Source organism: Dermochelys coriacea, chromosome 4, assembly GCF_009764565.3.
Source record: "Dermochelys coriacea isolate rDerCor1 chromosome 4, rDerCor1.pri.v4, whole genome shotgun sequence".
In the NCBI taxonomy this organism is placed as follows: Eukaryota; Metazoa; Chordata; order Testudines; family Dermochelyidae; genus Dermochelys; species Dermochelys coriacea.
The window spans coordinates 52,706,484-52,719,369 of NC_050071.1; the positions used below are offsets into that span (position 1 = coordinate 52,706,484).

General features: G+C 40.5%; 1 protein-coding gene across 2 annotated transcripts in view; it reads left to right on the forward strand.

The window, feature by feature from the left end:
* NAA15 (N-alpha-acetyltransferase 15, NatA auxiliary subunit) overlaps positions 1–3,466 on the forward strand; it is a 64,095-nt gene extending 60,629 nt beyond the window's left edge. For both annotated transcript variants that reach the window (XM_038399136.2, XM_043512736.1), the window contains one exon: positions 1,987–3,466. In XM_038399136.2, coding sequence (XP_038255064.1) covers positions 1,987–2,187 — 201 coding nt within the window. In that variant the 3' untranslated portion in view covers positions 2,188–3,466. The remainder of the gene's footprint in view (positions 1–1,986) is intronic.
* The last annotated feature ends 9,420 nt before the right edge of the window (positions 3,467–12,886 follow it).

Here is a 12,886-nt window from a genome sequence, read left to right on the forward strand (position 1 = left end):
AAAAACTCAGGTTTTCTTCAGCAGAATTCATATACTTACTATAGAACTTAGTGCTGTTTCATGTTAAACTAAAAATAAACTATTTATCAGCATCACATGTTACCAGTTTCTTCTTCCCAGTATAGTAGACTAGCCGTGGAGTTGGATTTTTTCAGTATAATAGTCCTAAAATAGAAAATGTTTTTCAATGATACTTTGAGAACACACTTTACAGGGCTGCTAGCTCCAGCATTGTGGTACTATTTTCTTAACCAATGAAAGGAAGTCTGACTCTGAATTTTAGTAACTTAATGATTGCTTGCATTAAAAACAGACTAAGAAAACATTGAATAGCCACTCGAAGGGTAGGATTAATTATAGCATTCTCATCATCCAAGAACCACTAATTATCAGGCAGTCACACATCTTAAATACCTTTAGCCTGACAGTTCCAATAATTAGCAGTAAATAGAAATTGGATTTTGAGCTACTTTGTGTAATCTTGAACTTACTTGAAGATCTTTATTCTTTGCAGTGACTGCAGTCTGCAGAAAGAATGGATCAGTTCAAGAACTGTTTAATTGCTTTGTAGACCATTGAGCTGGAGCCCGGGCTCTGGGACCTTCCCCCCATGTGGGGTCCCAGAGCCCAGGCTCCAGCCCAAGCCCAAAGGTCTCGACCACAATTAAACAGCTCCATAGCCTAAGTCTCTTCTGGTCTAGTATCTTTTCCCTGTGTGGTTACCAAGGTGTCTTCAAGTATTCTTTCCAAACTCTTCTGCTTGCAGACCCAATTTAATGCAGAGTTCTATACCCTTTTTTTAACAAAAGGCACATTATTCTTTTCAGAGTAGCAGCCATGTTAGTCTGTATTCGCAAAAAGAAGAGGAGTACTTGTGGCACCTTAGAGACTAACAAATTTATTTGAGCATAAGCTTTCGTGAGCTATAGCTCACTTCATTGGATGCATCCCTTATGCTTTTCCCTTATGCATCCGATGAAGTGAGCTGTAGCTCATGAAAGCTTATGCTCACATTATTCTTGTAACTCTTTGAGTCTCCAGGGATTTGGATCTATTGCAAGGCATTTGCAATAGATTACAATTGCAATCAATTACATTTGATAAAAAGCAAATATACTTCCCTGTAATTTTTGAATAGTATTTTTCTGCCTGTAACTTGACCTCTTTTTGCCTTAGAGTTGGGGATTCTGTAACAGTTTTTTAAGAATCACACCTTTTACTTAGGAGCTAATACTTGGAAGCACTGTGGCTTATGTAGAGCTTCACTGCACTGGTCCCTTCGGGAACTGATTGGCTGAGGATTTTGAGCAATGAGGTCCCACTAGTTATATATGAGGAGTGTTATTGCAGGAATACGGATCTCTTGCAATGCAAAACACCTATACATGGAAAAATAACTACTGATAAGTATTTTCTCCTTTGTTTTATAAACCCTAGTGAATCCTAGACACAGTCACATAATTGTACAGTCCAAATATTTAGGAAAAAATACTTCCGATTTCATCTAGAATCATTGTGTAGGTAAAGCTAGAAACAAAATTTAAATCAAATGCTTTATCACTGGAATTGCTGACCTCTGGAATTGTGTTGTATTGACCCTTTGATACTCTTCCAGTTTTTTTTCTCAGCAAAGTCAACAAAGTGAAGTGACAATTATTTGTGTTTAAAAGACTCTCTGTAACTAGTAGGGCTAGAAACTTCACTTTACTTGATGCTTTCACTTTAGAGAGTAAATTTAGTATTTTTACAATATGCTATAAGAAGGCTTTTGCAGCTATGCCCTTAAACTAAGTCTATAAATGTTCGTACAACTTTCTCAAATATGCATAATGTTCTGTATATGTATTTATTTAAAAAAATACACATTTGAGAGTAGGGCAGAAGCTAGAAAATAACTATATATTCAGAAGTATTGTATCTTTTAATGAGTGTCACAGATGAATATTTATAAGAAGTTTTAACACTTTGTTCTTTTGTTTTAATTAGACTTGTATGGAGGTATTAGAAGCTTTCAGTGATGGTAGCCTGGGAGACTGTAAAGAAGCTGCTGAAACTTACAGAGCGAATTGTCATAAGCTTTTCCCTTATGCTTTGGCTTTCATGCCCCCTGGATATGAAGAGGATATGAAGATCACAGTTAATGGAGATAGTTCTGCAGAAACTGAAGAACTGGCCAATGAAATATGAACAACTTTGTTTAAAAAAAAAAAAAAAAAAAAGAAAGAAAAGAAAGAATGGAATAACATTGGTCCATATCTGGTGTATAATATTTTTGTCACGCACCTGCTGAATTGTTCTAACTTACACAGTGAAAGGAAGGAGTAAAAATGTTGCCTTCAAATAGTTTTACTTTTTTTATCCTGCTGACAAAGTATATATATAAAATATCTAACATATTACTGGATATAGGTTGTTCAGTTTCTTAAGAAAAATTAAAAGCTGCTAAAATTGAAGAAAAAAAAAACCCTTCTCCTTACCTACCTACCCCATGTTTTTAAACTAATTTATATGAAATCTGGAGGCTCATAACCATCAGAGCAGGTGTGTGGCAGAAATATTACTTTAAATTTGTCTTGTGAGATTACTATTATCTCAGACAGCAAAAATGCTGTTTTAGCACTGGATTCTTTCACTGAGCACAAAGAGTTGTTGGGGCTTTAGCATCTGACCGATTTTGATACAGAGATGATTCTATTCATAGGAAGTATTCATTGTGAATCACTATTTACAGAGAAACCTACAGCATACATGTGATGTTGTAGAGGCTGGGACATATAGATACCAGCCAGAATTAAGAAACATAGGGTGTTCAGTAAGCTTGTCGTGTCTCCGAAGTTCACTGTGCACGATTAGTTTGGTGTTCTTGCACCACAGTTTTTAACTGAAGAAACCAGTTAAAACAATCTCTTCATTTTAATTAAACTTGAAAAGAAAGAACACTGCTGTTCTTGAGATGAACCTCACAGCATAGTTTGGCCAAACTTGTTAAAACTGTAATGCAAGAACCAAATGAAATTATGCACTGTGATGTGGCACCAACTAATTAGAAAGATACTGTGCATTTTTCACAGAGAGTGAAAACAAATTGAGAACATACTATGGCTTGAAGTTACAAAGAGCGGAACTCCTGACTACCATTTTATGACTGATCAAGAGACTAATAGTTTAAAACCTCAGCAGGCCTTGTTCACATTATGCAGAGAAAAACAAGTGCTGCAGTTTAGATACCTCTGGAACTTTTCCACAGTGTCACAGGTTTGTAATACTTGAAGCCCTACATTTCTAAGAATATATTTCTTGCTCAGTTGTTTCAGGCAAACACAAGACTTTGTAACTTTTAAGGGGCCCAAGATTTTTTTTTTTTTTCAAATAACAGACCAGATTCTTATTCCTGCAGTTATAGATGTAATTTCCTTTGTCAAACATAAGGTACCAAATATAATGCAATAAAATGTTTTGAAAAACAGTTGTGTGAATATTTTAACCAGTCTGTGTTGGACTTTGTAAATTACTGAATGAAGAGAGAGGTGCAGTTCAGAGTTGATTTAATATGCTGTTCGGTTCCACTGTTAATGTGTCACTGCTGATGGGTGGACTTTGATTGTATATTAAGTGCTAATGCATTATATTAGTGCTTTGTATCAGGGAAATCCAGTAATACAAAATACATTACTACTTGGCTTCAGAATCCCAACAACAAAGGTTATGCTGACAGCTATTGTGGACTGCAATTCATCACTTGCAAAATAAAGTTGAAGCCACCTGCATTAATGGTATAGATGGGAGAAGTGCCCAATGCTTTTATGGACCATAAAGCAATGAAAAAATTGACCGTAGGCTAAAAAGTCAGTGCCTTCTTTGCAATATTTCAATTACAGAATATCATAATTAAGTGAAAGTATAAATTGTATCTTTTTTCATATTGTGGAATTTAATGATTGACACTTTTTATAATTATGGCCTTTAGGGGGGCTACTTGTTTCTCTAACCCTTTTAAAATAGGAAGGGCAATTTTTACTATTGATTTTTTTCCATGTAATGTATTCAGCACCACTTATAAGCATGCTTTTCATGGATACAGACTTATCCTTGTGTATGCAAAATGGTCTAGTTCATGTAAATGTAGTGAAATGTAAGTTGCATTGCCATATATGTGTGTTAATCTGCCAGGTTTTCAGGAACTCAAATACCTTGGAAACTTTTTAACTGACTCTGTGACTGGTGCTGATGTATAGATCCTGATCCCTCCTTCAGTCCCAAGACATTTGGACTACACCTCCTCTGCAAATACTGAAGGCAATTCAGCCTTGTCCATAAGGGTCTGAGTTTTGGCCATGCTGCTTCAACCATCATGCCACTTTCTCTGCCTCTGGTACTGTAGGCAGGCAGTTCTGTGCTCCTGCCTGTTTATAGTTAGTTGTGAGTCAGCAGGGAGCAAAATCTTCCCCCCCATCCCTCCTCTCTGTCCTGGGGCTCTGCTGTGTGAATGGGACCACCCTCTAAACTCATTCTCTGTATTTGTTCTCTCCTCATCATGATGGATCAGGCAAAACAGGGAAAACCAAGAGATGCTCCATCACCTTCACTCTGTCAAGTGACTCAATCGATAAGGCTTGTTTGGATCTCTGTGCACGCACACACACACACACCCATCTCTGTTCAAAGCTTCACCCCGATCAATCTTTCAGGTACAGTGGTTCATGGTAAAGAGTTCTTTGATCTGCTCTGGGAGGACTGTGCACCTATAAGGCTAGATAAGCTAAAGTAATTTTCCCTATATGAACAAAGCTTTTAAGATCCCAGCACTGATCTTTGAAGTATCATGGAACAAGTGTGTCATCCATCCATCTTTACCTTAGCTTCTATATGTTCTTGTTTCATGTATGGAGCATCCTGCATCCGTGGGCAGGAATGTATTGAGAACTGATGGAACCATTTCCAGCAAGAAATGCAGAGGAATGTGAAACTATCTTCCAGAATAATTCATTCCTTCAGCTGGTGGTAACAAAGCCCCCACTGATGGTAGGAGCCTGCCTTCCTATTCTGAACCACAAAATACTCGCCATTGACACCAGTCTTCCAAGGAGAGGAGCACACGAGGGGCATCAAAATACACAGAACATGATCAAGGTCAGGAGGACTTCAGAGCCTCAGCTTCCTAGAGATGGCAGCAGTTGGGTTGGCTCTTTGAGATGTCTGATACCACCTGAGGAAGGAGCACTTCCTGGATCAGTCACACAATATCACAATCACAGCATACATGATATAAGAAGCTGAAATCTAAATGTCAAAGCCAATCAGGCTCTTTCCCTGACAGAAGATCACCTAATGTGCCTCAGGGTAATCCACATAAAGAGGAGACTTGCTACAAAAGATGACAAAATTGTCAGCAGATAAAGTGGTCCCTGAACCAAGATGGTATTTAGGGAACTAGCCCAAAATGCAAAGGGTGAGACTTTCCATGGGAGATGCAGACCAGATTTCATTGGGAACACAAATGGCAGAATGGGTTCTCTGTGCTTTCCCTTCCTCATTTTGCCTGAAGTTCCAGTACCCAAAAAGAAAGCACAAGAGAAGAGCGGGAAAAAATCTTAGTAGAAACAATCAATTCAGGAGTCCATCTTCGTTTTCTTCTGCCTTAAATGCCTGCCTTTGAAAGCATCCAAGTAATGCATAGCTAGGTGCATCAAGCTCTGCAATATTGAGTTCTATTACACCACTGATAAATCAATTTGAGAGAAAATCAGAGCCCATGCAACAGAGTCTGTGGTGGCATCCTGAATAAAAAGGGTATTTTCCACCACAGAGGAAATACGTAAAGTTTCATCTTCCATCAGTTCTTACAGTACTACATCCTTCAGCAGGGAGCAGCTCCAAGCAGTGATCCCAAAATAGACTAATACTACCAATTGTAAAGAAACATAGAACGTTTAACCTGTTTATCTCTTTCCCTCCTCCCTTCATTTTTTTTTTCTGCTTGCTACATAAATGTGTATGACTAGGGCAGATAGGATAATCAAGTGACAGTTTTTCCACTCTTTCTGGAATTTACCCTCCTGTCCGTCCTATCCATGTTCTTGAGATATCTGTACCATGGCTTCTTCGCACCTTGTACATATAATTAACAGCGCTATTTAAAGTTTAATAAGTAAAAGGTTCAAACATAAAGCTAAGACCTCTTCCTTTGATGAGATGTTTTCTTGTAAGGCCACTATAACCAGTGCCAACTTCACTGCAAAATTACCATTCCAACAAGGATGGTTCTGCTGGGGTTGCATGCCACCAGCCACACAAATCAAAAACAGTTTGGTACAATATTGTGATCTAAATGTACTGAATTAAAATTAAACACTGAATTGAAACTCGCCCTTGCATGACTGGTTTAAAAATAGCTTCAGTTTGAACTTGTTTAGAACGGTCTCTCTTGCTGTTCTGTGGGAGTAGAAAAGAAAAAAGACTCATAACTTTTTTTCATAGCTCATTTTCAACTGGGATCTAGTTTGCACTGGCAACGTTGAGTAACTCTACAATTGACTTTTTGAGTGCTCTGGAATAGTCCCAAACTACTGTTTTATAAAGTTTTTGGTGAGGGTGTATTGCTCTAATACAGCTTTCAGAGGAGATGCTAAGGTCATTCTTCCAAGGATATTTATCATCTTAAGTACTGGGCATGACTAAAACCTACTTACTTTAGCAAGCTCAACAAATATGGGGGGAAAGTAATGCACATATACTGCTGCAGGCATTTAAACATCCGTTTACTTGAACCCTCTGAAAATTAGTTTGATATAAGCATTACTGAGAAGTAGTTTGACCTGCCTTGCTATAAAGAGATTAGAAGGAACATAGGAATTGCCATAGTAGATCAGATCCAAAGTCCATCTAGTCCACTATCCTGTCTCTGACAATGGCCAGCCCCAGATGCTTCAGAAGAAGGTGCAAGAACCTTGCAGTAGATGGATGTGGGATAATCTGCCCTCTCTCTCTATCTATATCACATCACACACACACACACACACTCTCATTTTAATATCTGACAGAGATTGGCTTAAGCCCTGAAATAGAAGGTTTAATATCCCTTCCACAAAACCATACAATTTTTGTGATAATTAGGATAATTCTGGATATTCTTAAGATTCAAAAAGGGATTTTTATAAGGATCTCAAATTCTTGGCTTCAATGACAAGTAGCTGATTTCCTTTAAATTAAACTTCAGTACTACGAATGAACACCAAACCTGTGTAGGGTGTTGAAATTTAAGAACTAACTTGAGTTCCTTTCTCCAAACACTCAAATCAGTATTACAAGTGTAGCCTATACCTGACACTGACAAGGCAGGTATGTTTTGAAGTGAAATAGTTTAGTTGTACATGATGTTAGTAAACATTTTTTTCAAACAGCAATTGCCAAGTGCTGTGGGATCCTCCGAGGAGAGGGGCTGTAAATGTAGACAAGTGGTAATAGCAATAAGGTGCAGTTGTTAGGGGGCTTATTCCTTCACCCACTTACTTCCCTGGTCCTTCTCGCATGAACAGAGAGCAACAATACCCGAAGTCCAAAGGTGCAAACAATTCAATGTTTGTTGGGGTGAACTTCCAGCAAGCATGATTCCAATTTCCTTCCTTAGTGTCCCTCTTCCCAGCTCTGACACTACAGAGCCTTACCTGTGTCCCTGTTCCTATTCCCCGTTACTTAGCAAAACATGATTCCAATTCCCCCATCCCCATTCCCTGTTCCCATTCTCTTCCCCCGCCCCATTTCCTGATTGACTATATAGTAAAACTTGAGTTCTGCTTAGCTATACCTTAACCAATCATTTTACTAAAATTTAACTAACCAATCCTAACATATTGCAACATGATTAGCCAACCAATTATATCCTCACCACCTTAATTAGTTTACACCCAGCAAAATTAATTATACAGTAGACAGAAACAATCCAAGAACCAGACAGAGATTATACAGACAAACAATAGGGACATGGGGACTACAGTGCTAGAACAACAAAGAAATGAGGATTTCACATCCCAGCTATTGATAAGTGAGTTCTTGCCAGACAGGATGCTATCAAATTAAGTTTCTTTTTACATCTTCTAGGCACTTCCCTTTCTCTGGAGGCGATAGGCATAATCAGGACAGGATTGTATTCCTAACAGGCCAATAGCACTTATTTCAATGTGATTACTTTGGAATGTGAAGATTCCCAGTTTATGGCTGCCTCTGCTGCTTAGCCAAAGGCCTTACCCTAAGCACAGGGCTTCAGACTGTCACAGTAAGGGAAGGCCCTTACACCAGCAGTCAGTGATTTTGTTTCTTTCTTTTATCCCTCTATAACTAGCTAAGAGAGAAGAATACACCTTTACAGCTTTCCACACAAAGATGGACTACAAGCCGTCAGGAACAGTATCCCCGATAATGTCACGGCAAACCTGGTTGCTGAACTTTGTCCTTACCCATAACTATTTCACATTTGGGGACAGTGTATACCTTCAAATCAGCGGCACTGCGATGGGTACCCACATGGCCCGACAGTATGCCAACATTTTTATGGCTGACTTAGAACAAGGCTTCCTCAGCTCTCATCCCCTAATGCCCCTACTTTACTTGCGCTACATTGATGACATCTTCATCATCTGGACCCATGGAAAAGAAGCCCTTGAGGAATTCCACCATGATTTCAACAATTTCCATCCCACCATCAACCTCAGCCTGGACCAGTCCACACAAGAGATCCACTTCCTGGACACTATGGTGCTAATAAGCGATGGTCACTTAAACATCACCCTATACTGGAAACCTACTGACCGCTATACTTACCTACATGCCTCCAGCTTTCATCCAGACCACACCACATTCCATTGTCTACAGCCAATCTCTACGATACAACTGCATTTGCTCCAGCCCCTCAGACAGAGACAAACACCTACAAGATCTCTATCAAGCATTCTTACAACTACGGTACCCACTTGCTGAAGTGAAGAAACAGATTGACAGAGCCAGAAGACTACCCAGAAGTTACCTACTACAGGACAGGCCCAACAAAGAAAATACCAGAACGCCACTAGCCATCACCTTCAGCCCCCAACTGAAACCTCTCCAGAGCATCATCAAGGATCTACAACCTATCCTGAAGGACGACCCATCACTCTCACAGATCTTGGGAGACAGGCCAGTCCTTGCTTACAGACAGCCCCCCAACCTGAAGCAAATACTAACCAGCAACCACACAACAAAAACACTAACCCAGGAATCTATCCTTGCAAAAAGCCCGTTGCCAACTGTGTCCACATACCTATTCAGGGGACACCATCATAGGGCCTAATCACATCAGCCACGCTGTCAGAGGCTTGTTCACCTGCACAGCTACCAATGTGATATATGCCATCATGTGTCAGCAATGCCCCTCTGCCATCTACATTGGTCATACTGGACAGTCTCTAAGTAAAAGAATAAAGGGACACAAATCAGACGTCAAGAATTATAACATTCAAAAACCAGTCAGAGAACACTTCAGTCTCTCTGGTCACTCGATTACAGACCTAAAAGTGGCAATTCTTCAACAAAAAAACTTCAAAAACAGACTCCAGCGAGAGACTGCTGAATTGGAATTAATTTGCAAACTGGACACGGTTAAATTAGACTTGAATAAAGACTGGGGGTGGATGTGTCATTACACAAAGTAAAACTATTTCCCCATGTTTATTTTTCCCCACTGCTGTTCCTCGCATGTTCTTGTCAACTGCTGGAAATGGCCCACTTTGATTATCACGACAAAAGGTTTTTTCTTTCCTGCTGGTAATAGCTCACCTTACCTGATCACTGTCATTATAGTGTGTATGGTAACACCCATTGTTTCATGTTCTCTGTGTATATAAAATCTCCCCACTGTATTTTCCACCAAATGCATCCGATGAAGCGAGCTGTAGCTCACAAAAGCTTATGCTCAAATAAATTTGTTAGTCTCTAAAGTGCCACAAGTACTTCTTTTCTTTTAACTAAAGCTGTGATCCAAATTTGGGTAGGTGGTATTGAACTTGGTGACATTTTTAGAAATGTTTCAATTGCAGAATGTCTATTACTGGATCATTTGAGGGACAAGAGTATACATTGTCTTATCTGAATCTCATCATGATTGTGTGTCTTGGAAAGTAAAACTACAGTGCATGAACAAATCTGGTAACTGTTGGAGGAACTATGTGCATAGGCTCTTCCTCTCCAGAACATACAAGCAGCAATGAGAGTGGAAGAGAGAAATTGGCAGGCAAGGGGAGACTGAAAGCCATGGCATGAAGTAGCACAGTCCAGATCCAGCTTTTAGGCTGATTTGTAAAAAAATAATGCATTGTCAGTGTGTGTTGATATGAAAATATAACTGCATCTCTGCCTGATAAACCATATGTAGTTATATAGAAAGGACTCCTGCAAACCACAGAAGGCCTTCAAAGAAGCTCAGAATCCTATGCTGAATAAGAATGGGACTTGGGAGGCAAGGTGATCAAGTGGGAATTGCCCTTCCTCCTGAGATTTGAGTGAGGCTTACCGGCCCTTTCACAAGTTGTAGTAGACTCTTCTGGCCTCATCACTCTATTACTGCCCTGTCTTTAAAATGGCTTCTTTCATGCAGTCGGAGCAGAAACAATGCTGTGTGGCATAGATAACCAATCCCAACAAGAATAATGAAGAGCGAGTTGTCTAAGCTATTCAAAAACTACTTACAAATAGCAAATACTTCTGGAGAAAATCAGGACAGGTTCATGACCAATTCACCCCCCCACCCCACCCCAAAAAAGCTATATTTAGAAAAAAGCTACTATTTAATGACTGACATGACTACCTATGGTTGACATTGGTTGGAGCTGCACACAAAGTGCAATGCTGAAGACCAATAGATCTAATGAAACTTGAACACCAGTCCACTGAAGTGTTGATCTGATCCCAGAAATGTCCTGGTGTTTATAGCCTTTCTAATGTAAAATTGTCTCCTCTGAAATAATTGTTTGCCAAACCAGTATCATGTCAACAAATGATAGTCTGAACTTGTTTAAAACAATGTCCTTTTCCTTTATTACATTTTAGATGTTCTTTCACTACTTTTTTTTTCTTGTATTGGTCCTGAGCAGTTTCTTTTCTACAGCCTCCTTGTCTTTAATGAAATCATAAAGACAGATTATATTTGACATGAATAATAAAAGCACTGATTGTGACTTTCATGGGGATTTGAAGTACAGGGGCTAGGTAAGGTACCATTTGTACAGTGCTTTGAATATGTAAACTGCCAAATCTTTTTGCTCACTGGTATATCTCATTTCCATCAAGTATGAACATCTCTCCAACTTGTACATAATTTTTCTAAGTTGTTTTGAGGGTCACAGACCCTCTAAAAGATTAATAAATATCTGTTCCCTTTGATGTCTATACAGACCAAAACTTTTTTTGTCTGTTATTGCATCTTTTTGTTGTTATGGCTATTCTGGAGAACTCTGCAAATATCCAACTACTTCTTCTGTTGGTATCCCTGTGGGTGCTCCACTATAAGTGCGCCTGGGTCCCTGCATTGCTGCTTGGAGAACTTTGCTAGCAGTGTCCAGTAGGTCCATGCATGCCCTATTTCTCCTCATGCCTGCCATTAGGCTAGCAAGTGCACCCAGGCTATCCCCCCTCAGTTCCTTTTCAACCACCCCTGGCTAGAGACAGAGCCATTAGCAGTCTGTTTATGATAATTAGCTTCTTTACCCTTTCTAGTAGTTGGTTAGCCTACAACTAAGACTAAGGAGACTTTCTTCCTTTTATGTTCTCTAACCCCAGTCAAAACAACAAAACAAAAGTCTTTATTCCCCCCCCCCCTTTTTTTTCATTGGGGACCACTTCCTCCAGTGGGATATGCCTGGTTCACCGGGCTTCAAGAAGTGCCTGTCGTGCAAAGAGGCCATCCCTGTGGCAGATAAGCATTTATGCTGCCTCGGGGAAGGCCACATCACAAAAAAGTGTGATCTCTGCCAGCAACTTAGACCCAGGTCTCAAATGGACAGGGAGTTGAGACAGAAGATCATTTTTATTGAGGCAGCCCTCCAAACTTCCCTAGACCCGCACTGAGAGTCATCTGGCAGATGCAAGTCTTCCCCACGGCCCTCAACATCCAAGGATCGAGAGCCAAAGAAATCAATGGTGGACCCCTCTCGTACGTCATTGCAAAAGAGCGTGGTGAGCCCCAAGCTAGCTGCACAAGATCTCCAGTATCATCGATACTGTCAGCACCAAGACCATCCCAGCCCAGTACCCAGGGCTCACAAAGATCTGGAGCGGCTGGCACCATTGACATGCCTAAGGACCTGATGGGCACAGGCATTCGGTCAACAGTACTGACTGACAAAGATAGGCATGAATGGCACACCAGTAAGAAGACACTGCTGGTATGCAATGTATCTTCAGCACCATCATCAAAGCCTCATTTGGTGCCGGAGTGTTTGGTATGGGTGAGATCTCCAACACTCTCTGTACTACCAGTGGCACCATGTTGGTCAGCACCACCAGAACTCCAGCATTCAAAAAACCTGTGGCTATCTGACATACCGGAGTCTCTCCTCGGCACCAGGACCTCGGCACTGAATGTCCTCCTAATGCGGGAGTCTTCTCCCATAGCTTGCCATGCACCTCCACTTTAAAGTGGGGAGTCAGACAGCGAGCCACAGGAGACCATTTCCCACTACTCCTCCCATGCTCCCCACTGCCAGGAGGCTCCTTGAGTATAACCTCAGACGGCCCCACCACCACCTTGATATGCTCACTCTGTTCCACTGCCCCAGTGGCCACACTGGGATCCCTGGACTGCATATCACCCCCACGCTTCTCGAGCTTCCAGCCATCGCCTGTGAACCCTCAAGATGTG